The following is a 22,213-nucleotide window of genomic DNA, read 5'->3' as shown; positions in this document are numbered from 1 at the left end:
ATGTGGTTAGCGGTGTCCCTGCTCCTGCAGGGGGGTTGGGCAGGGTGGGCTCTAGGGGTCCCTTCCCACCCAAACCATTCTGTGATTCTATGAAAACCTAATGCTCTCTTTTTCATTTGAATTTCTATTTGCTATTGTTTCAAGTCTTGCAGGTATTAGCAGTTCAGCTCTGTGGTATAGGGAGCACATAACTCTCCTTTTTTGAACACAAGGGGGTTGTTTTTATTCCTTACGTGTGCAGAATAGGTGGAATCATTGTAAAGCAAGATGGCTAGGTTGTGGGATATTTTTCTTTTTTCCATGCATAAATGCATTGCCCACTGTAGTCAACAGAGGCAAGTCTTTCAAGCGAGTGATTTAGGCACTTTATATTGCAGTAGTTTTTCTCCTCATGTTGGCACTTGGAATCTTTTTCCAGAGGTATCTGCCTCTGTCCACTCACACCTGTGCACAAATGAAATGCCTGAAGTTAGGCATTCTTGGCACCACTCCTTTGTCTTGTAGGGCATTATAATATTTATTCCTACAAATTTATACAGCAGAACTTACCAAAGATGAAATGACATCAGTCATGCTTCTGCAACTCTCTCTTTTTTTTTTTTTTCTCCTATATAATTTATATATCCTTGAAGTTTGATGATTTGCTGAACTGATTCATGCAAAATAGCAAGGTGACACCAGTTCACTGTTCCCACCCCCCCACTGCCCCCCACCCCTGAAGAAAGTAGGAGTAGTTTCAGGTTTGGAAAAAATTGTGTCCCCACTCATATGGAAGGTGAGCATTTCTGTTGCCTTTGCCTTATGGGTCGAAAAGAGAGGATAAAGGGCAGGGCTTTTGTTGATGGTTTGTGATGGAAATGATGGGTTAGTTACCAAGTTGCTTCTGTTAAATAGAAAATCAAATTTGCCATAGCAGTAATTAGTTTAAAGTGGACATACATAACAAGAGACTCTTCAGAGTGTCTTTACATGAAAGAAAGAAGCTTGTTCCCTACTGATGATGATTAAATGGAATCGAAATCAATGTGCAGGGCTGAAGTTTTTGGGAAATGCAATAGAATAGAACACCTCCCTCTGGTGGTAGACATGGCATAGTTTAATCGGCTGAGTCGCACACTGAACTGCAACATGGGGGAGGGATGCATCTTAGGCTGCTCCTGAAGAAAAATTAGGAATTTTTCATAGAGAATTGAATTGCATGTGGGGTTTCAGGCCACTCTAGTTCTTTGAGTATGACGGGGGAGGATTGGGCTGCTTGACCCAGATTATTTTGAGTTTGTCAGTTAATTATATTTTTCTGCTACCCTCCCCTCTTGCTGCTGGGATCGGCATTTTGCCATTTTTGCTGGGCTGTATGGATGTTTGTGTTTTAAGCAGGTAATCAGAACAGCATGCACGAACCAGCTAATGGCTTCTAGCAATCATTTGACTCTCACTGAAAATTTATTCATCCTGTAGTTTATTCATATTTAGTTGTTTGATCTGCATTTTATGTGCCAGTCTTCCGTTAGTTTCCAAAGTAATGCCTGTAATTACTTGTAACACAATTAGCCACCCTAACTGGAGGAGGAAAGTTGTTAACTGTTTATCTTGTAGTTTATCAATGCCAAGAAGCAGATAATTTCTGATTTTCTCAATAAGCTTTTCAGGGATGGGTTCAATCTATAGAATGCAAGCCCCTGAAGAGGCTATGTAACATAACTGGTATTTCTAGCTCTGTTTAGGCATAAAAATGCTTGAAAGAAGGCTTTCAAACACTTCTGGAAAGCATATTTTAGTTCCTTGCTTTTCATGGCCATCGCGCTTCAGAAAGTGTAACAAACTAGCTGAATGTGTGAGAATAACATCTTTCATCTTTGTTTTCCTTTCTGTTTAGGAAGATTTTACCTGTTCAGAGCATAACAAAAACTGCTCTGTTCCCCCCCTCAGATTCAACACTCTAAATAGTTTTTTCTTTTTTCTTTTTTCTTTTTTTTTTTTTTTGTGTATGTCATTAATAGGAGAACCTGTGAAGCCTTGTAAATCTTCTCAAAGGCTCTAGATGAAAAGTGAAACAGCTGGGGTCTTGCCAAAAAATTTTTTTTTTTTTTTTTTTTTTTTTTTTTTTTTTTTTTTTTTTTTTGTGTATGTCATTAATAGGAGAACCTGTGAAGCCTTGTAAATCTTCTCAAAGGCTCTAGATGAAAAGTGAAACAGCTGGGGTCTTGCTATGAGTAGGAGTCCTAATTCCATGGCCGTGACACTCTCAAACTCATATAAATAAAACCTGGAACGTGGAGGGCTGGCCACAGGATCTGTTTTCATGTGCAGGATCCCAACATTACCAGCATTTAACTAATGTATTGTTCAAGGTCGGCACATCGCTGCTTTGCTTTTGAGATGGGTGCTTTGCTAGTGAAGACTTCCATTTAAGAGATTCCAGACCTATTACGCCCAATAACAACCATTTGCAACCCCAAGCTCTGGAAACAGTACTGTCAAAAGGCCAATTTTCTCATCTCTGGTAACTTGCAAGTGGTAGTGCAAGAAGTCAGGTCAGATCAAATCACAAATCAGGGATATGAGAAGCAAAAAGAATCATTTTCTTCTCATGCTTTTTTTTGTTTATTGCTCTTTCTCTTTATTTCCATATTAAGACAAAGACAGGAGCAAGGTGTTCTAGCCCGTTTCAGCAGTGATCCTCCAGCAGTGACAGGCAGAAGGATCACTTCATCATCACAAGAGATGCTTTAAGTTCACACGTATTTGCTATATAAAAATAAGCGAATTGAGGAGAAGTGTGTTTATCAGTCTTTTCCACTGGGGGCACAGGAATCGTTCTGAGGAGAGTGGTTTTTCCATTCCTTTGCCTTTTCTGCACTTCTCTTAATGTAAAGAAACTAGAGAAACATCTAAATATTGAAATAGTCAGCATTTGTAAGAAAAACCATTGAAAATATCCATACGCTTTAGACAGAATCTCACTAGATGACCTCTTTTTGCAGCCATTTTATACCGATGTCAAATTTTGATATGTGCTCCAGCTATTTCCTTTGGGATTAATTGGCTAATAACGAAAATGCATGTTGTCATTGACTTCTACATTTCTAACATCTTCTAGAAGACAATTTTAATAAGTAGGAATAAAAATATGTTTTTATTAACTCAAAACTCCAAGTTTCATTGCCCTCAGAAACCTGAGCAATGTTTATTTTATGTAGGCAGTTCCTTGATATCTATGCACATAAATATTTTTGTTCCTAAAAGACTGGAAAAGAAATATGAATAAGTTTGCTGAAAATAAGCAAGGGGTGCTTAAGTTGGGGCTGGATCTCTAAGCCGTAGTGTTCCATAGTCAGAATTGAATGTAACGCAGTGGTTTGCAGCAACCGTGTCTAGTGAGAGTTTGCTGGGTTTGACCTTTTGGATTCGTCAATCTACATCAGCTTTCCTTGGTCCTTGAACAGCTCTTTGTCGGGCAGGTTGAACGCTGCTCTCGTGCTTTTCTGTACGATTCCAGAATAGGATGGAGGGGGTGGTAAGTGGGAGACTACAGCTACTCCCTTAAGCTTCTGGACTCCTTTGGGGAGTTCATAAAATGTGGAGCTTGAAGCTAAGGCACAGAGGTGTCAGATGAATTTCCAGTGAGTTTTCTCACTTGTGCGATTAAAGCATGGCCTGGGTTTTTTCATATTCTTGTAGATAAATGCAGTCACAAATTGCTCATATAAATTCCAACCATTGCCCCCGGTTTTTGCCCCCACAACTGAGGACGGTCAGGCATGGAGCTTCCTCTCCATGACTTTCTCTAGCTACTGCATCCAGAAGGCAGGTATTTATTACAAGAAGCATCAGATTCTAGCAAGGTTGAGAAGAGTGGGAAGAAGCTCACCCCCTCACACTTCACCTCGCCTTTCATTGCTTTGGTGGTAAAACACCAGTAGTGATAAAATACTGAATCTTCCTCACAGACACGCGTTTCAAACGGTTGGGTGGGCTCTCACTTCTCTTCCAGATCGGTCCTTAGCTCTGCCTCGGGGCCGTTCAGAGGAGACTGGGGTCTGATAAGTGAGGAATTCTGAGGGATGTCTTGAGAGTTTCCGTAATAATAGTTATTAAGGTGCCTTAACTGGAGATGAGGGAGAGGGAATTGATGAGGCGCTTGTCCGTTAGTACTAGGAAGGTTTAATTTACTGTAGAGGCCTTTTACCCCTTGTGAAAATCCTGACACTTTATAGTATAGTCAAATATTTGGGAATGCTTGAGCTATAAATGTGACTATTATTGACAGAAAATGAGGCAAACATTCACTTTAATTGGAACCACATAAATTAGAGTGGAGGAATTAATTAAAAAATAATAGACAAGCGTTTTGAAATTGGAGGGTTCTTTCAAGGTATTGGAAAGGGCATGATAAGGTGACTTAGAAGATGGCTCCAGTACAAGAAAAGCTAATTGAAACATTTCTTTTATTAAAATAATATTAGTTCCTACGTGCCTGGTGAATGAAACGTCCAGAATAAATATGAATGGTAATTAAATTCTATTTCTATCAGTTAACAGTCCCGTTTTCAAGAGCTCTCGTTTCTTACAAAAGCACCTCGAGGAGGTCACTTCATTAGTTTACTTCATACGACTCGCTGCTCTTGCAAAGTGCTTGGCTTATGGGTTTATGGATCAGATTCTTCTAAGCAAAATGATTCTTCCCCTTTAGGATAGACTTTGATGTATCATCACTCTGAATTTAATTTGAAATGGGACGTTTCTTACCCCTTTATGAAACTAAACAAATCAGTAAGAGTACTAAAAGAATTCAAGAGAGAAAGATACAGAAGTTTAGGGGAGTTTAGAGAACTTTTACTAACTTTACAGAAGTTTAGAGCTGCAGGTTTTTTTGTGGGTTGTGTTCTGCTCTCAGTCAATTCTTAACTCACACTTTTGAGTATTTTCTAGAATTTTGTCCTGTCTGTTTTTAAATGCTCATGTTACACGTTTTCCAAGTCGTCTTTGAGAATAAATTCTGTAGATCACAGCTGCTTAAATGTTTTCCCCAGGTACTTTTTTTTTTGAAACTCCCCTATATTTAATTCTGTTATATCTCCGCAGTTGTATTACCCTCAGATCATGTTAAATGATTGTTTTCCTTTAAGTGCTAAATGGATCGTTCAAATGGTTGCAGCCAGTTAGATTTACAGACTAATTCCATAACCTTATATCAGTTTAATTTTCCTGGCAGTTGGGTACTGGTGTTTCTTTTCTTGCTTCTCGCTAGAGTTGGTCAAATTATTGTCATTGCCATAGTTTGCAGTGGCAGCATGTAAGGGTCCCCTGGCAAGCTGCCCGCTCGGTTGGTGGTTTACTAGTGGTCTGGTTTGGTAGATGTTCTTCCTAATGGATTCCCATTCTACATACCGCTGAAAAATAAAATATTTCTTGCAGTCATGATCGAGGAGTGGTCGCTTTGCTTTCCACAGTTTGTTTAAAGTTCATGCTTTCCCCTTGGGTTGGATTATTACCAATATCCTTTGGTACAGATTCAAGAATCCATACAGTCTCAATTAGTTGCGTAATAAATTGTCTTAATTTCTTAGTTCTACTGTCAGATGCAGGTGCTATGTAGCTAGCCCTTCACTGGTTTGGGGTTTTGCAATCTAATAGTACCTTTTATCTATATAAAATGCTCATACATGCTCTGTAATGAATTAAAGTATGAATGCTAACCGTGGAGTGGAGGGATTCTATGACAGGAAATTTAAAGTGGATTGTTAAAATAGTCGTTTACTCTTCATAGCTTCAGTAATTTGGATCCTGTGATGACAGGCAATAATATTTATTCTTCTTTATGCTGGTGAGTTTTATGGAAAAATGAAATTTGAGTTGAAATAATGTAAGCATGCTACTTCAACTAACAATAGGAAATGGGAAATGTGACACACGGGGTTCTAAAAATGTTATTTATAGGGGGTTTTAGTGACCTTGTTCCTGGTCGGTACCGAAATAGCTACGGTAAGCGAGTTGTTGTTACCAGGCAGAGCAAGAAGAGTTTGTTCTGTGGGGAAGCCGCTCTCGGAGGATACTTTTGTAGATGATTACGAAATTCCTTTTTCATCAGTTCAGGATTTTGTAAGTACTTTAGAGATGGTGGGATCATGTGCTGTAAAAATGGCAAATTTTTTCATGGCAGTCATGTAAGGCATTATAAGCCTCGTTGATACTGTAGATACTTCTACTCACTTTTGTACAAAACTGCATTTCTTTTACTTAAAAAGATGCCTGCATATATATTTATTAATGACCCAGATCTTAAGTTGAAGGTCATCTGTAATAATGTTATGCTTGTTGTCTTGCTAGCCTTTGTTCATTAGCTACTCGTGAATTTTCTTGCTAAATAATAAGCAAAATCTGGTAGTCAAATCTGGAGCTACCTGTGTGGCTTTGGGAGAGAACCATTTTACAGAGCCAGGAGAAAAAAGGCCAATTACAAAATGTCACCTTTAAGCAAGGGCTGTCTTTTATTTGATAGAAAAACACTTCAAACGCAATGTCATCAGACTTCCTGGGGAGGGGAAAAACCTCCCAAACAAAAACAGTGATAGCGTTAAACATCCCGGTAATTTTACAAATTATGGCGGTCGTCTTACATTACTTGATACTAATTCCTGAATGATAAATACACATAACTGCAGCTACGTTCTCACTGCAAGTTTACTACTCTTGCAGATCCATCTTCTTTATTTTTTATGTTTATTTTGCCCTTTTTCTCATATTTTTTCTGCTTATTTGGAAAGAAAATGAAATGCATATGAAAAGCTCGGTATATGCAACGTGCAAATCACAATATTATTTGAAACTCTTATTAATGATATGTTGCCATTTTAAAAAGTGTGGCAATCATGAAGGATAACTAAGCATAAAGAGCTCATTTCAGTTTTTCTTCATGAAGAAAAACAAAAAAAAAAAAAAAAAGAGAAAGTTGTATTTATGAATAAATACCCTAAGAGCTGAATGGCCTTCCTGTACCACAATTCTAAATGAAGTTCTGTTGTATAGAAAATTATCTTTCTCATATTTTTGCTGGTTTGCAAATTCTCCTCGTACCTTGTGCTTCCCTGTGAAAGCGATGAGCCCTGCTGATAGCTCATACAAGAATATATTGCGATAGTTCTTTCCCACTCGCCGGTCTAATTTTCAATTCGTCCACTTATTGTTGCTATTATTATTGTGGAAGTATTAAGGAATATCTTCTTGTATATGCGTATATGTTATATATTGTTTAAATACGTATAAATCTAATTTTGTACAGTACTTACCTCTGATTCGGTTTCATGACTTTAGTTCTCTTCTAAGACAAATGCTTGTGCAAATTCTACGGTGCATTCCCCTGAGGCTGGGATATCTGTGATTATTCTGCAAGTGGGCTCGTGCATCTTTCTCTCCGTGAGTTATTTAAAAAGAACAAAAAAATCTTCTCTTCCCAAATGGAGTTTTATTGCCAGTCCATTACTGGAGCTTTAGATTGCATTCAGGTATCTACTTAAAGGAAAGGTCTTACCCATTTCACACTAATTTATTATGCAGAATGTAGTTATATATGAATGACACCTGAAATGCCTTCAGTAAGCTATGAACCAGAAAGGTCCAGTGAAGAGTTCGCAGTAAATAAAATCTTTAGGACTTGCACTACTCTTCCATGGTCATATAGGAACAGTTTTTCCAGGCACATGAAGACAAAAAAAAAAAAAGCTGCAATAACTTAAGTAAACATTTCACTGTAGCAGGTTCAATGTCATAATATTTGTGTTACTTCCCATAGGGTACTTTCAAAATGCAATTTCTTTTAAGAGTGGAGCTGTTTTCTGATTAGACTGGAGTAAGGTAAAAGTCTATTGTGTACGCTGGGATACTAATGGACTAGTAAACATCTGATGTGACGCTAACACATTAATTTATGCTCTGTAAAAGAACAAGATGTTCTGGTAATAAAAAATGTGCAGATTTAATGCAGTGTAATAAGCAAACACTCCCCAAATAACTTTTTTGCTAGTTCACACTGCTAAGTTATGGCAGCTGTAGGACTGAAGAACAAAGTAGCGTAATATTGCCTACCAACCAAAAGAGTTACTTTAAATTCTGCTCTTAACATGGGGTTTACTCTTGATGCTTCTTGCAACATCCATAATTTATTTGAATGAACCCATTTCTTATTAATGAAAACATCTGTTACAGGCCAGAGAATAGGAAGTGTCAGTAACCTTGACCCTTAAAAGAAGACAAAAGGTTTAAGACCCTTTGGGAGTTTCATAAATTTTATGATTTCTTATACCATAGCAAGAGTGCAAAGGAGAAAAAACTCTGGCTTAGTATTAAATCATTTCATGTACTATTTTGACATGCCTGTCTTTTTCAGAATAAAATGCTTTATAAGGCACTGATACGGCTGGCATTCACCTTCACCTCAAGTTTCAGCTGATTGCAATCACAGAAGTTACTGACCAGAAGCTGAAGGGTTGCTCCCTGCGTAGTTACAGACCCCTTACAGTTAAGCACAAGTTGAGGACTCAATATTTCCTTAGGTATTTTGTTAGATATTGATGGCTGAAGTAAACTAAATACTGAATTTGGGACCACCTGATTTTTTTTGTGTCAACAGAAGTGGGAGTATTATAGCTGGTGGAAGAGGTTGGATGTTCTAAACGTTTGTTAGTTTGACCTTGAGGTAATGGGTGAAATGAATATATTTGGAAGATGGGCTCTTTCTGGGTGTTTACCCCAAACTGGTAACAGTAACTGGACAAATGTACGAGGGAGTTTGTCCTGTACCGAAGACCTGATTTCGTGTGACACCTCTGGGTTTATGAGTTAGAATCTGAAGCTGTAAAGGTAATGAGTTTCCTTATCAACGTTATTTTATGAATACAAATGAACAAAAGATTGGCTTGTAAAATAACTTGTCTTCTGAAGTCTGGAAACAGATCTGGCTTCTTGCCTTTCTTTTAGACTAAACTATTTGAATTCATTGTATATATAGAATATGAAATGTCTGTATCGCGTATAGATGCACACAGTCATTGTTTTGTTTACAAAGAAATCCTAAGTAACAAAAATAACACTTACTATGAGCCTCCAGTGCATGGGAGCCCTGCCTGAGATTTTCTGCTCCTGCTCAGCCTGCTGAGAGGTGCTGGGTGCAACCCTTAAGCTCAACGAAGCAAAAGGATTTTGGAGCTAGGAGACTGGCAGTCTTGCCGCTTACTGCTGGCAGCTTCTCTACCACGCAGCAATAGTTTGTTGGATGTATTTCCTGCATTTTACCGATAGATCTTTCCTTCTGTTATTCCTTCATGCAGGAAAAGGCTAATTTTCACATCTTATTTTCATGCTGGCTCCACCTTGTAACTAACACCAGGGTATCTTCTACTTCAAAAAAAAAAAAAAAAAAAAAAATCAAAAAAAACCCCAAACCCAAACAAAACACCAAAAAACCTCCAAACCTGAAGGCAGTGGAGAAAAGGAGACAATGTTGAAAAGAAAAAGAAAACATATTTTCTGGCAAATGGAGAAAGTTTGTTTCCACTAAGCCTGTGTACCAGTTAAAGTGTCTGTAAAAAGTTATAGAGTTGCATTTCATTAGCTAAGAGAGGCGGATGTGGATTTGATGGAGTTTTTGGTCAGTCCTTGTGCTTTTTGGCATGGATTTTGCCAGCATAGTGAAAGGCTCAGTAAAAAATGAAGGAAAAAATTAATTTAAATCAAAGTGTTCTGCATGCATCTCTAGCTGTACAGAAACTTCTGGAAATTATGATTAATGTCTTGCCAACTCTTGTTCTGCTTTTTCCTTGTTGAGACTGTTAGGAGAGGTCGTTGTTCTGTCAACAGAATTACATCCTGATTTTAATCAGAATAAAGCCTCCTCTTCAGAACTCGCCAGGGTGTTGCCTGTATTGTGTGTGTGTGTGTATTTTTGTTTTGTTTGTTAAGCAAATTTGTTTATTTGTTGCCTGGATTTATTCAGCCACAGCTCTCCTGTGACTGTTGCCAGCTTTTATTGTGCTAGGGGGGCGGTCAAGGTGATCTGCAAGTTATTTGTGTTAACGAGAGTCCTGGTTAACAGAAGCCAAGTGCTACCCAGCGATTCACAGAAATATAATACAGCTCATGCGGTACGTCATTAGGTGTGTATCTGTACCAGGTAGATGTTGGACCACAAATCATAAAGCAATATTTCAGAAATCTGTTGATAATTTAGGTCAAATTTATTATCTAAACTATGCCACTGAATAGGGCCTGTTTTGCTGTTGACGCCGCATTAGGAAGGCAATTGTGAATAATTTGCTGTAGCATAAGTAAGTAGTACAACTTCAATTACAGTCAGTATGCCTCGGGCACCTGAGATCGGCAACCTCAACGCTTTCCTCAAGTACTCTTGTCTGCAATGGAAAAGTGGTTAAAAAGAGGGGGGACGGGAGGTGTTCTCAGGTTCCGCACAACTGAACAGGCCAAGACTTTTTTTGAAAGTTAATTGATTTGCAGTCTGAGTAAAAGTTAGCTCTGAACACCCGGTCCTGGATTCATGAAGGCAAAGAGCGTTTAACGGCCCTGGTGGATTTTGCTGCTGTGTGACAGCTCTCAACTGTTCCAGTCGTGAGCTTGTTGGGCAGTGCTGTCACTGAATGACCGTTTCTGACAGCCTTTTGTGTTCTCTTTGAAGTTGGAGAGTTTATCCATAGGTTGCAAAAGTGAATGGTTTTTCGGGGAGGGGGAAACCCCACCTTGATCAATGCACTCTTAAACCTGCAGCTTTGGGAGACGCAGTGTCGCACTAGTACTTACCGTGCTATCGTTAAAGGACTCTCAGGATTTCTGTTATACAGACCATTTTGTAAAAATGTTTTACATTTCTCTAGAAATGCCTTTTGTGCATGATACTGAGTTAGTGCAGCCCAAGTAAAGTATTTGCAGCTATCTAGCAAAAAAAAAAACCAAAAAACCAAAACCCAAACCCACCACTGGCTGAGAGTTTTTAACGTGCCAAATTTTAATATATTTCATAGTATCTGTTGCTGTTCTCTAACTCTACACTTTCTTTTTAAATGCATTTTATAGATTGCCTACAGTGTATAATGTTGAGCATAACTCTTGATTTTTACTCTGCTCCTTGAAGATGGGATGGAGTTGCTCTCACTTCCGATACGTGCACACAACCCAGCTTTACCTCTGTGCGCTGCCTTGGAGGCAATCTCACGTAAAACACTTCGGGTCTTTGTAGTCGCCTTGTATTTGCAGGCAACATGGGAGATTTTAATTTATTTTATGTACTGGTTATTTATAGACTGGTGGTTCCCAAAATGTCCCCAGCTGTGAACTCCCCTTCTGACAGGACTGTGGATTCGGTAGAGGCGTCAACAGTTGGGTGTCTTCTGGGGCGGTGGCTCCAGTTATAATTGCTGCAGCTCTCTGTGGCTGGTGCAGAATCCCAAGTGCTTGAAGCTTTCTTGATTGCACAAGCGCACTAATGAAATCCAGGAGCCCAACTTGGGTGGAACTCTGTGGATAACTAGTCAGGCCTGAGTAGGACAACTTGCTGGGTCCAGTAACTCATCGTCAACAAAGAGCATCCCACTGGTTTTTCAGAGCTGCGTTGTGGAGGTGGATGGTTTCCAGTCTGCCACCTCCCTCCTCCTCCTCCCTGGCTTTGAGCTTGTTCTTCTCTAAGCCGGACTTCTGGCTGACTCTTCAGCAGCAGAAGTTACAGCTTAGTTTCTCTGGCAAGTCACTTAAATCCTAAATTAGCATTTAAGGACTTTTTGACTGTAGTGCTTCCCAGTCCCAGTGAGTCATGTTGGCGACCTGAGTTTCTAACATGCCATCATCCGCCAATATTTATGGACTGCTCTGTTTTCTCCTGTCATGACATAATAATGAGCAACCATTATTGATCTAAGTATGCATTTGCGTAATGAACAAATTCTGCCTTTGTATGTAATTTTTTTTTTTAAAGATATGTTTAGGAACACCGAGAGGTGGTGCCTTTGCATTGTGAGAGTTAAGCAAACCAGAATCCCTTGGCTGGGAGGGGTATTCCCCGGGGACATCCAGTGGCAGAGCTGTGCCGGACTGAAATCCAGTAGCATAGCTGGTAGGAACGCAGACTAATGCTGTAGTGGGTTTGGGAAAGCCGTTGAGGGAGGATTTGCACTCAGAAAGGAAGAGAGTATTTCCCCTCAAAGCTGAATCTGGTTTGGAGAGCAAAGATGTAGAATTTGGACTATGGGGGCAGTTTGGAGACTTAGTGTGACTTGGTGCTTGCTGACCAAAAAGAAAACAAAAGGCAAACTTGAAAAATATGGACACATTATTTGACTTCCATGTATTGTAGTGATTTACTTCCCATATCTAACTCTATGGTCATAGATCAATGAGCAACTTTTAATACCAACGTTGGGGTAAGCAAAGGAAAGAGGAAGGAGAGAAAAATACCCCCCACACGTATACCACCCCAAATGCACCCCAAATCCCCATCAAACAAGTGATGCAAATCCCTTACCAGCTCCTCTGTGCTAACTTGGAACCACAGCTGTCTACCCTAGCTTCACCAAAACTGTTACTGGTGAGATTTTATAAAACAGCAGCGAGAAGTATTGCTTTGGGAGAGGTGGAACATTTCCTTATACTTGTGTTACATGCCTTAGTTCTTCCCTCATCATATGTTTGCTCCTTTATGCTTTTGTACGTGCTTTGGGTGAACTATTTTTAAAATGATGCTATGTGCTGTATACCGATATAGATCGTGGCGAGCTTTGGGTGCTCTTGAAAGGCTGTGGAAACAAGCACTTTGTGTAATCCTGAAATTCTTTGTTGTTCTTACAACAACAAATAACTTTTGAGATACTTTAGATCTGAAATAAAAACTTGAAGGCTACTCTTAAGTTTACGTTGCATGAGATACGCAAATGATCAGAACGATGATACCTCTGGCAGTGGTTTGGGGTCAGGTTTTTTTGTATAACATCAGCCAATGAGATTGAGCACGTGGGATGACGTATGGCATCTTGGTTTTGATAGATTTCCCGAAGAAGCAGCCAGACGATGACTCTACTCCCAGCACAAGCAACAGCCAGTCAGATTTGTTCCCTGGAGAAACGAACAGTGACAACAGCAATACCTCTCTAACCACGCAGGCCGCTAACTCCAACCAGCAACTTTTGACAGAACTGAATGTAACTTCACCGAGCAAAGAGGAATGTAAGTGCACAAGTCCTAAGCGACAGCCAAGGGGGCATAAACATTTTGGTTTTGTTCTCAGGCTTATGTTTTACTGACTCCCTTTGGAAGTAAATGGGCTGTCTTTTGGGGCAAAGGGAAGGGTTAGAAGTTACTCACAAAATAGACATCGATGGCTTTAACCGAAGAACAAGTTAAAAGGGGTTGCAGGAGTTCCTAGCTAACTTTACAGCTGGTTGAACTGCAGTATGCAATTTAATTACAATTTTGAGGCACTCGTTTCTTGCATTGCTGGTAAATTTTTATATATATATATATATATATTTTCTAAGATAAACACCAATGTCTTGTGAATCTTTCCTTTAAAACCTTTAGGTTTTTAATAACTGCAATTGCACGTAGCACTGCCTGTAATGCATGTTTGTCTAGACTGCTGCTAGGTTACTTGCATAAAATTTAAGTTTCATGTGGTAATCCATCTCTTCTTTCATGACCCATCTTTCTTCTTTATTGAACTTGATAAGGCAAAAATTCTCCCTGAAGGTAAGCTAAGATGTTAAAGATTAGCAAACACAGTGAGACAAAGTCGTCTTTTAAGTTATTCTAAACCTCTCTATATATTCTGTGTCTAATACATGGAGTTTTAATACCTGCATTCTACAACTTAAGCTCAATTGTGCAATTTGTAGCTTCATTTTCCTCCAACTGTAGCTTTATTTTGGAAGACGCTTTATGGAGAGATCCTTCTTGAGCTGTGTTTGCTTGTGCCTCTTGGCTGGTAAATAGATGTATGCACTGCAAGAAAAACGTGCTCATTTTCAGCAGGGAATCTGCTAGAGCTGCTCTGGATCCTGAACGTTGGGGCAACTGCTGGAAATAACAATGCTGATAAAGCACTAGGGCTAAAAAATCTTTGATATGCTACACTTGTTTGCAGTTGTGTTAACTATTTGCATAGGATGGTTTTGCTGAGTTGCCAACATATTTGTTCTGTTTACAGGTATGTAGATGTTGCATATATATTCCTGTTACTTTTGCAGATTGGCTGTAGACAAAGCACCAAGTGTCATTTTGGGATTGTGGTAGTTTATTAGACTAAAATAAAATTTTTAAATTGAATTATTGTTTTCTATCTGTATGTGAGAATACTGTCAGAAATACAGCAGGGTTCAAATGTTAATGTTCTGATACCAGTTCTTTTAATAAGAGTAAACTTGCCGTGTAACTCTTGTCTCTCCTTCGCATACGCAGTTGCTGCTGACCACCCATCATCTCTTCCTTCTGTCCAGCGTTTCTTCAGGGGAAACCTGTAGTCTGCTGTTAAAAACAAGGCCTTAAAACAAGCTCCCTAGAGAATTCAGCAAAACATTATGCTTCAGCAACACATTTGGGCCTTCACAGGGCATGGGGCTTCAGCACCTCTGGCTTATTAGCCAGGGGATCTACTATTTGGTGTTTCAGGGTGCTTCTCCAGCACTTACTGGGTCAGGATTTCTGAAAATTTGTTCAGTTAGGTATCGAGCTGTGTGACAGCAAAGTGTTTCTGTTGTGGCTGACAAGGACTTGGGGGTAAGTGGGAAGGTGATTACAGGGATGGGAAGGAGGGAAGGAAATTAAATAGTGTCCTTCATCCTGAATTGCTATAAGCTTGTGAACATACACTGAAGGTGATGGATATTAGGCAGCACAGCCTGCAGAGCATTTGGAAATATTGCCTGTAAAAAAAATTCTTTATGACTTCCTGCTGGGGTGATTCTAAGTGAAATACAGTGCAGAGATTTATTTACAGCTTGAGCTCCCTCTGTCTTCTCTCACATCCTCACTATCTCTTTAATGAAGCTTAATATCGTTTATCAGAAATAATTATACACGGATGGAGCTTTTCTGATGGATAATGGCCTCAGCGTGGAAGATTCTTTCCCGTAATGAAGAATGCCCAAACTTTAAATATCTCTTTGATTTTAACTTGAGGGTGTCTTTTTTTCTGTGTAATATTTATTTATTTTGCAGCAAGTTCTATAAAGCATGCACAGCTCTCATTACAGCTGTGTTCTTCCAAGACTGATATTTTGAAGTGCCGTGTGATGAGGTACATCTAGGTGCTGTTCTGAATAGAACTGTGGTAACTCACCAGAAATCAGTGTATGGGATCATTATGGTAATCCCTACCAAAGTGTGGAAAGATTGGAGTACTCAGGAAGGATTCTCATGGTGCATTCCACCCCCCTCTCTTCCCTTTCAAGCTTTTGAGAAGAGTCTCACATTAAGGCGTTTGCCACAGTACTTGAGTCCGTAGGGTGGATTGGACAGAATGGCAGCGAATCCTTTAGGCAATTAATAAATTCCATTCATGTTACGACAACTGAAGAGAACCATAGAAAGCTCATGTGATAAGATTCAGATTCAGAGAAAGTTTTTTGTACTTGTTTTTAAGTAGCCATTTCCTTTTTTAACACAGAATGATACAGGAGAAAAGTTACTTGGGCTGGATTTTGCAGGAATTCAGTTTGTCAATTTGCGAGTATTTCTGCCTTTTTCATTTTTTACTGTTTTGATTTGGTGTGAGAGTTACATTTGCATTTCTGAGTGTTTTATATACACAGCCAGGTTACAGAGATACTTTCCATCTCCTGCCACCCTCAGTTCTGAACAGTCACCTACCCCAGCGGCTGCTTTGCTGATTAATCTCTCTCCCCCGTGTAGATTAAAGGTAGTTCTCAGTCTTGCAGTTGCAGTCAACAAAAATGTGTTAAAAATTTATGCCCGGAGACAGTGATGCAAGCTTCAGGACTTTTTTTTTTCCTCCTCCATGTGTGTTTTGTTTTTATGAAGTATTACTTATCACCGATTTAAAAAAAATGCTGTTGCAATCGGGGGGGGTGGGGTGGAGGAAGTATTTTAAGAATTTTTTTATTCCCCCTCTCCTTCTTGAGTTGCCTTTTTCTGTCTAGAACCTTCAGGTCTCATTGTTGCAGTAAGTTTTCTTAAATAAACTTTTGCAGACAAGGAGCATATTGATACCGGTGTAGCTTTACTAAGTCTACATTTGTGTGGATTTTAATGATCCCAATGTTTTTTATGGTTAAATAAGTCTAACTTCTGTTGTTCTGCTGCTTTATGTGCAGATCTGTTTCTCTGTTCAAGTTCTTGTATAGTTTTCATCTATTTCCATTTTTCCCTTCCATCTCCTCCCTTCATTTAGGAAGCCCTAACGCTAGTTATTTCGGTGTCAGTCACCATACGAGCCCGTTGCTCTGTCAAAGATTTCCTTTTCTTACTGGGTGCGCAGCATTTTTGTTTATTTTTAACAGACAGGAGAACAGGGATTTGACATCGGCCCTCGCTTCTCTCTCCCTACCTGCAGCCACCAGCACTCTTTAAAAATTTAGCTTATTAAGGAAGGTTCTATGTATTTTGGTAAAGAAAAGGTCATGCTGCACATGAAATAATTTTGCTTAGTTTCAGGCCTTCATTGCTTCCTTCGGTGCTGTCACATTATTTTTCTGTCACTATATGAGCAGATCTAAAGCTGACACTGAGCAGGTTTAAAACTAACTGTGGTTATGTGACAGGAGGAATGTCAACGTGCACAACTTCGACTCTGGCAGCTGGATCAGATTGGATATTTCAGTAGTTCTTAGCTTTGGTTGGCATGATTTTATTTTAATTATGTGCTTAACTCTTCCTGGCCTCCTTGAATTAGCAGGAACCACAACTGAAAAAGGACAAAAGGAATATGTAATGTTTCTATCTTTGTAAGAAGATACACAAAGATCTGAGATATTGCTGTAAATGTTAAAAAATACACACAGAATCCCAGAATGGCAAGGGTTGGAAGGGACCTCGGGAGATCACCCAGTCCAACCCCCCTGCTCAAGCAGGCTCACCCAGAGCAGGGGGCACAGGACATCGTCCAGGCGGGCTTTGAATATCTCCAGAGAAGGAGACTCCACAGCCCCCCTGGGCAGCCTGGGCCAGGGCTCCATCACCCTCCAAGTCAAGAAGTTCTTCCTCATATTCAACTGAAACCTCTTCTGTTTCAGTTTGTGCCCATTGCCCCTTGCCCTGTCGCTGGGCACCACTGAGAAGAGTCTGGCTCCGTCCTCGTGACCCCCACCCTTGAGATATTTGTAGGTGTTGATGAGGTCCCCTCTCAGCCTTCTCTTTTTCAGGCTGAACAAGCCCAACTCTCTCAGCCTTTCCTCACAGGGGAGATGCTCCAGTCCCTTTATCATCCTTGTTGCTCTCCTCTGGACTCTCTCTAGGAGTTCCTCATCTTTCTTGAACTGGGGAGCCCAGAACCGGACCCAGTGCTCCAGGTGGGGTCTCAGCAGGGCAGAGTAGAGGGGGAGGAGAACCTCCCTCGCCCTGCTGGCCACGCTCCCCTTAATGCACCCCAGGATGCCATTGGCCTTCTTGGCAACAAGGGCACCCTGCTGTACATGTCAGGACAAAAAGGTGGTGATGGTCACTGACCACACTTTACCTCTATGTGTGCTGAACTTTAGATGCCTAAATGTGAACTTTCAGGACTGAAGTTCTGTAAATTTTGGCTAGTTGTTGTACACCCTCCAGAATTTGAACTGTTGTATGTCAGGCTAAGTGTTTAAACCATCATTAGTTTATCTCAAACACTTAAATTTGCAACGCACATTTGAAGACTGCTTTAAAACTTTATTTTATTAAGCATTTGCATGTGCTGCAAGCACTGAAATCCCCCCCGATTATGAAGTTATTTTGGTGAAGTTACTTTGTCTACATAAAGTGTGCTACATCTGAGACAGGGATGCACCAGGCTTCTGTAACAGATCTCTGGCAGGAAGGTGAGAGATTGTTTTTTCTACTGCCCCTATTGGATGTTTATAGTCTGAATTTCATGGCTTGTTGAAGCATGACTGTGTAAAAAGCCACAGAGGCTATAGTACTAGGAAAGTAATGATATTTTTTCTGTCTTTGGAATAAAAAAAAAAATCTTTTGTCAGTTTTTTCAGCATAACCTTATGAAAAATAGATAAGTGCGTCCCTTCTTTTCTTTCTTTCTTTTTTGTTGAATGTTCCTCTCTATGACACCGTGCGAGAGGTTTCTACCAATTTATGACTTCTCAGTTTTTGCATTTTGCCTGCGTTTGTAAGCAGAGTCAGAGATGAGAGTTTTCCTGCGTGTGCTCTGAAAATATTTTGTATTTTGAATTACTATTGTGATAACCTTAATTGCTTTTTGTGCCTTTTAAGTAAGGATAGTGATTTTTAAAATGCCTATTGCTCTTGGATGCTATCCATGGTCTACTTTTCTAAATGTCCTGGCTTTGAGAATTCAGTGGCTTATTGCAGTAGGAGTCAGTTTTGTCATCCTTTCTTTTTTTTTTTTTTTTTTCTAATTCTGGCTATGGGGAACTTTTTCTGGGTCATCTCTGGCTGAAAGTTACATGCATACCCACTTCTATAAAGTATTAAATGTATCAACAGACTAAGCCTGCTTCCTATTTTTGCCTTGCTTGTCACAAATTGTTGTAGAAAATAATTTGCTTTTCTTGTTACAAACCTGATTTATTCCCATACCAATTTGTACATTTTTCTCTGATCCAAAAGAGTGCAGTAACTCTTAAAATTACGCTGAGCTACCAAACTAGCCTACCCAACCCACGTCATTTAATATTGCAGTTGAACTTGTACCCAAACATAACTGAGGAAGCTGCAGCTAGGTGATGGTGGTGATTAATAACTCTAACTTTCCTTATTGACTCACAGGACCATCAAGTGTTCTTTCTTCTTCTACTCAATTTTGTGTGTCTCCTATTAGAACAAGAGGGGACACACCTCTAATGTCAAAAGCCAGCCAGGTGCAGAGCCTATATTACAGCCCTCTTTGGATTTCTATGCCACAGAATAAGAAGATAGCTATTTTCTCAGGCTTTTTCTTAAGTTGTTTTCTTTGTTGCCTTGTTTTCATTAGATGCTGTGTACAGATAGCCTTTTGGTGCTGTTTTTAATGGTAAAATTAGCAGTAATGCAGTTTTTCATTTGGATTGTCATCAAAACTGGATTTTCTTGAATACTCATCACAAAATAGTTATTTTTTTAGTATCGATGCATAAACTTTTTGTCTGGAAACTTGCAAGAATGCTTTCAAATATAAAAACAGATTGAGATGTGGGCTATTCAAGTTGTGTTTTGCTGTTGAGTTGTCATAGAATCATAGAATCACTTTGGTTGGAAAAGACCTTTGAGATCATCGAGTCCAACCTTTAACCTAACCCTGCCATCCCACCACTAAACCCTGTCCCTAAGCACCTCATCTGCCCAGCTTTTAAATCCCTCCAGGGATGGGGACTCGACCACCTCCCTGGGCAGCCCATTCCAGAGCCTGACAGCCCTTTCGGTGAAGAAATTTTTCCTAATGTCCAGCCTAAACCTGCCCTGGCGCAGCTTCAAACCACTAGTATTAGGTGCTAGTGCAGAACATAGAGGCAGGTGGGAATTTGAACAAAACAGTGCCTAGCAGAAGCATTGCCTTCATCATCGTTTCGTGGCATGAGGATCTTTCTGTAAGTTTCCATCTAATCCCAACGGTCCCATTTAAAGAACACTTCTGCCTCTTCTAACATCTTAAGCAAAGATCTGGCACATAAATTTATGGAATGAACACTTCTCTCCACATCTGTGGCATGATAATTTCAAAACATAATGAAGACCAGCAGAACAGTACCACTGTTAATTGTCCCCTCTGATTTATAATCCTTTCACACTGCAGAGCAGATAGTGTATCCTAGGGCCCCACTTATTAAAGTGAAAGGACCCTATGGAACACGAAACAGAAACACAGTCACATAAGACAAATGTAGGTTAGAGCTGCGCATCTATCAAGGTTACATAAAAATTATTTATAAAAATATAATTTAACTGCTGGTTTCAAAAGCACATTTTTACACTTCAACTTACGCCTATAAATCAGGGAAGTCTTATGTCTGTTTTACAGATGAGGAAACTGAGGAAAAGCAGGTAAGAGAGACAGAAGCAAGGGGAAAAAGTGGCATCTGAATCCTGTTGCTGTTTACTTGATTATAGTTGTTGAATTTACCAGCCGTTCAGCAGCAGCAAAGCAGGCCAGGTTACGCTTCCTTATCCAGAAGCTGCATGTAAATAAAAATCCACAAAAAAAAAAAACAAAAAACAAACCAACCAAAACCCAACAGTGGCAGATTTGTAAAACTAGAATTTAAAAAGTGTGTGTTTGTATGTGATACAGTCCTCTTACCTGTTTAGTAATGACATAACTTAAATTATCATGCAGCTCAACCATTCTGCAGCAAGCAAGCAAAAGTTATTTTGCTGGTTTTCCTTCCAGAGGGTGTGTTCTGTCTGTGCAGACTGAATTGAGAGATTTACGTTCCCGTTTGTTTATCTATTGCTGTTTGTAATCAATGACTGTTTTCGAACTCAATTGTGTAGATTAATTAGATTATGTCTGTACCAATTCAGGAAACGCACAACTAGATTACTGCTTTGGACAGGTTTCCAAAGGTGGGTTCTTTCCTGTATTGCAAATAGCCTTGAAATTCTCCCTGTCCTGGCTACAAGACTGCAGTCCAAGGCGATTCAGGTCTTGAGTTTGCCCTCTTCCAGCCCGTTGCATGCAGGGAGGTGCTGTTCTTTTTCTGGGGAGGAACCATCACAGCACCGAAAGCTCAGAGCAGCGTTCATATGTGCTTATGCCACCCTGATGAAGTGTTACTGAGATTCAGGCTCCTTCACTTACTTTTCCTGTATTTTTTTTTAGCTGGTTTGCATGTTTTGTGTAATTTGTAGTCGTTTCAGTTTATTATTGCCATCTTAGGCTTTGTACTCTTGTACAGGCGTGGTTTCACTCCATTCCATGTCTCTTCTGCTCAGTAAGTCCTTCCAGGCACTGTTCAGATACACCTGACACACGTACTCTTGGTTCAACTTAGCACTTCCTCGAGCAGCAAAAGGAGGGGGGGGTTACCCCAGCGTCCGCCTTTTCCCTGCTCAGGAATTGCTGCCTGGAGGGGGGGGTCACTCCCCTTTACAGAGACTTCAGGGAGGGGAAACACGAAGTTACCCCGACACAAGGTACGTCCTGCAGGGCAGGTGCTGCTTGGCCACTCTTCCCCTCTTTCTGGAAGCGGGGTGGGCAATGCAGAAAGACATGCTGAAGGTCAGTTTAAACATACACAAATGATAATAGTCTATAATAATAATAAACAATAACAATAGTAACATATATAGATAAGAATGTTAGTAATACATAAAATTTTACTACTTTAGAGAGTTAGCAGAGAAACTGGTTTTGAAACTGGTTTTCCAAATGGATATATTTAGAGTACAGTTGACAGTAAGCTAGGGATATCAGAAGCCAAAAACATAGCAGCTACGTTAACAAGGCCTTTTGTTTTAATATATGATAATGTTCAAGATAAAGGATCTTGTTTTGCCCTTTATTAATTCCGTGCTTGAATTTGCAAACTCGGTGATTCTCACAATTCTCCTCATTTCTTCAGTAGCTTTTAGTATTTTTGCATTTTTAATCATTTTCTCTTGGGATTATATTATTGCTGGGCAGTGGCTGCTTTTGTTTGGAAGAGGAGTTGCAAATGCCAGAAACCGTACAGTGAGAAAAAAAAAAAAAAAAAAAGAGCAGAAGCTATTGTTTAATCTGTTAATTGGATAGAGTAGAAAGATATCTTTATTCTTTCATTTTAATCTCTTGTTTGTTCTGAGAAAAAATAGCAGTCTTGTAGGCCTGTGGGTTTTGTTAGAAGCTAGATGTGTGTGGCCTTTCACTGTGCACTGATGTGTGTTATGTACCACGGTTAAATTCCCTTAGAATGCTTATTTGGGGGGGGGAATGAAGGTGCAGGTATATCCTGAATAAAGTAATAAGCCTACCTTTGAGTATAGCCTAGCAGAACTGATGTTCTACTGTTAGAGAGTTGGGGGTGTTCAGCCTGGAGAAGAGAAGGCTGCGGGCAGAGCTGAGTGCAGCCGGTCAGGG

The 22,213-nt window shown here is 39.8% G+C and overlaps 1 protein-coding gene across 2 annotated transcripts in view; it reads left to right on the top strand.

Moving 5' to 3' along the window:
• ZFAND3 (zinc finger AN1-type containing 3) overlaps positions 1-22,213 on the top strand; it is a 111,958-nt gene that overhangs the window by 49,085 nt on the left and 40,660 nt on the right. For both annotated transcript variants that reach the window (XM_035888697.1, XM_009648962.2), the window contains one exon: positions 13,042-13,221. In XM_035888697.1, coding sequence (XP_035744590.1) covers positions 13,042-13,221 — 180 coding nt within the window. The remainder of the gene's footprint in view (positions 1-13,041; positions 13,222-22,213) is intronic.

Source organism: Egretta garzetta, unplaced genomic scaffold, assembly GCF_000687185.1.
Source record: "Egretta garzetta isolate BGI_Z169 unplaced genomic scaffold, ASM68718v1 scaffold491, whole genome shotgun sequence".
NCBI classification, from domain to species: Eukaryota; Metazoa; Chordata; class Aves; order Pelecaniformes; family Ardeidae; genus Egretta; species Egretta garzetta.
This window is presented reverse-complemented; position numbering and strand designations above follow the sequence as displayed.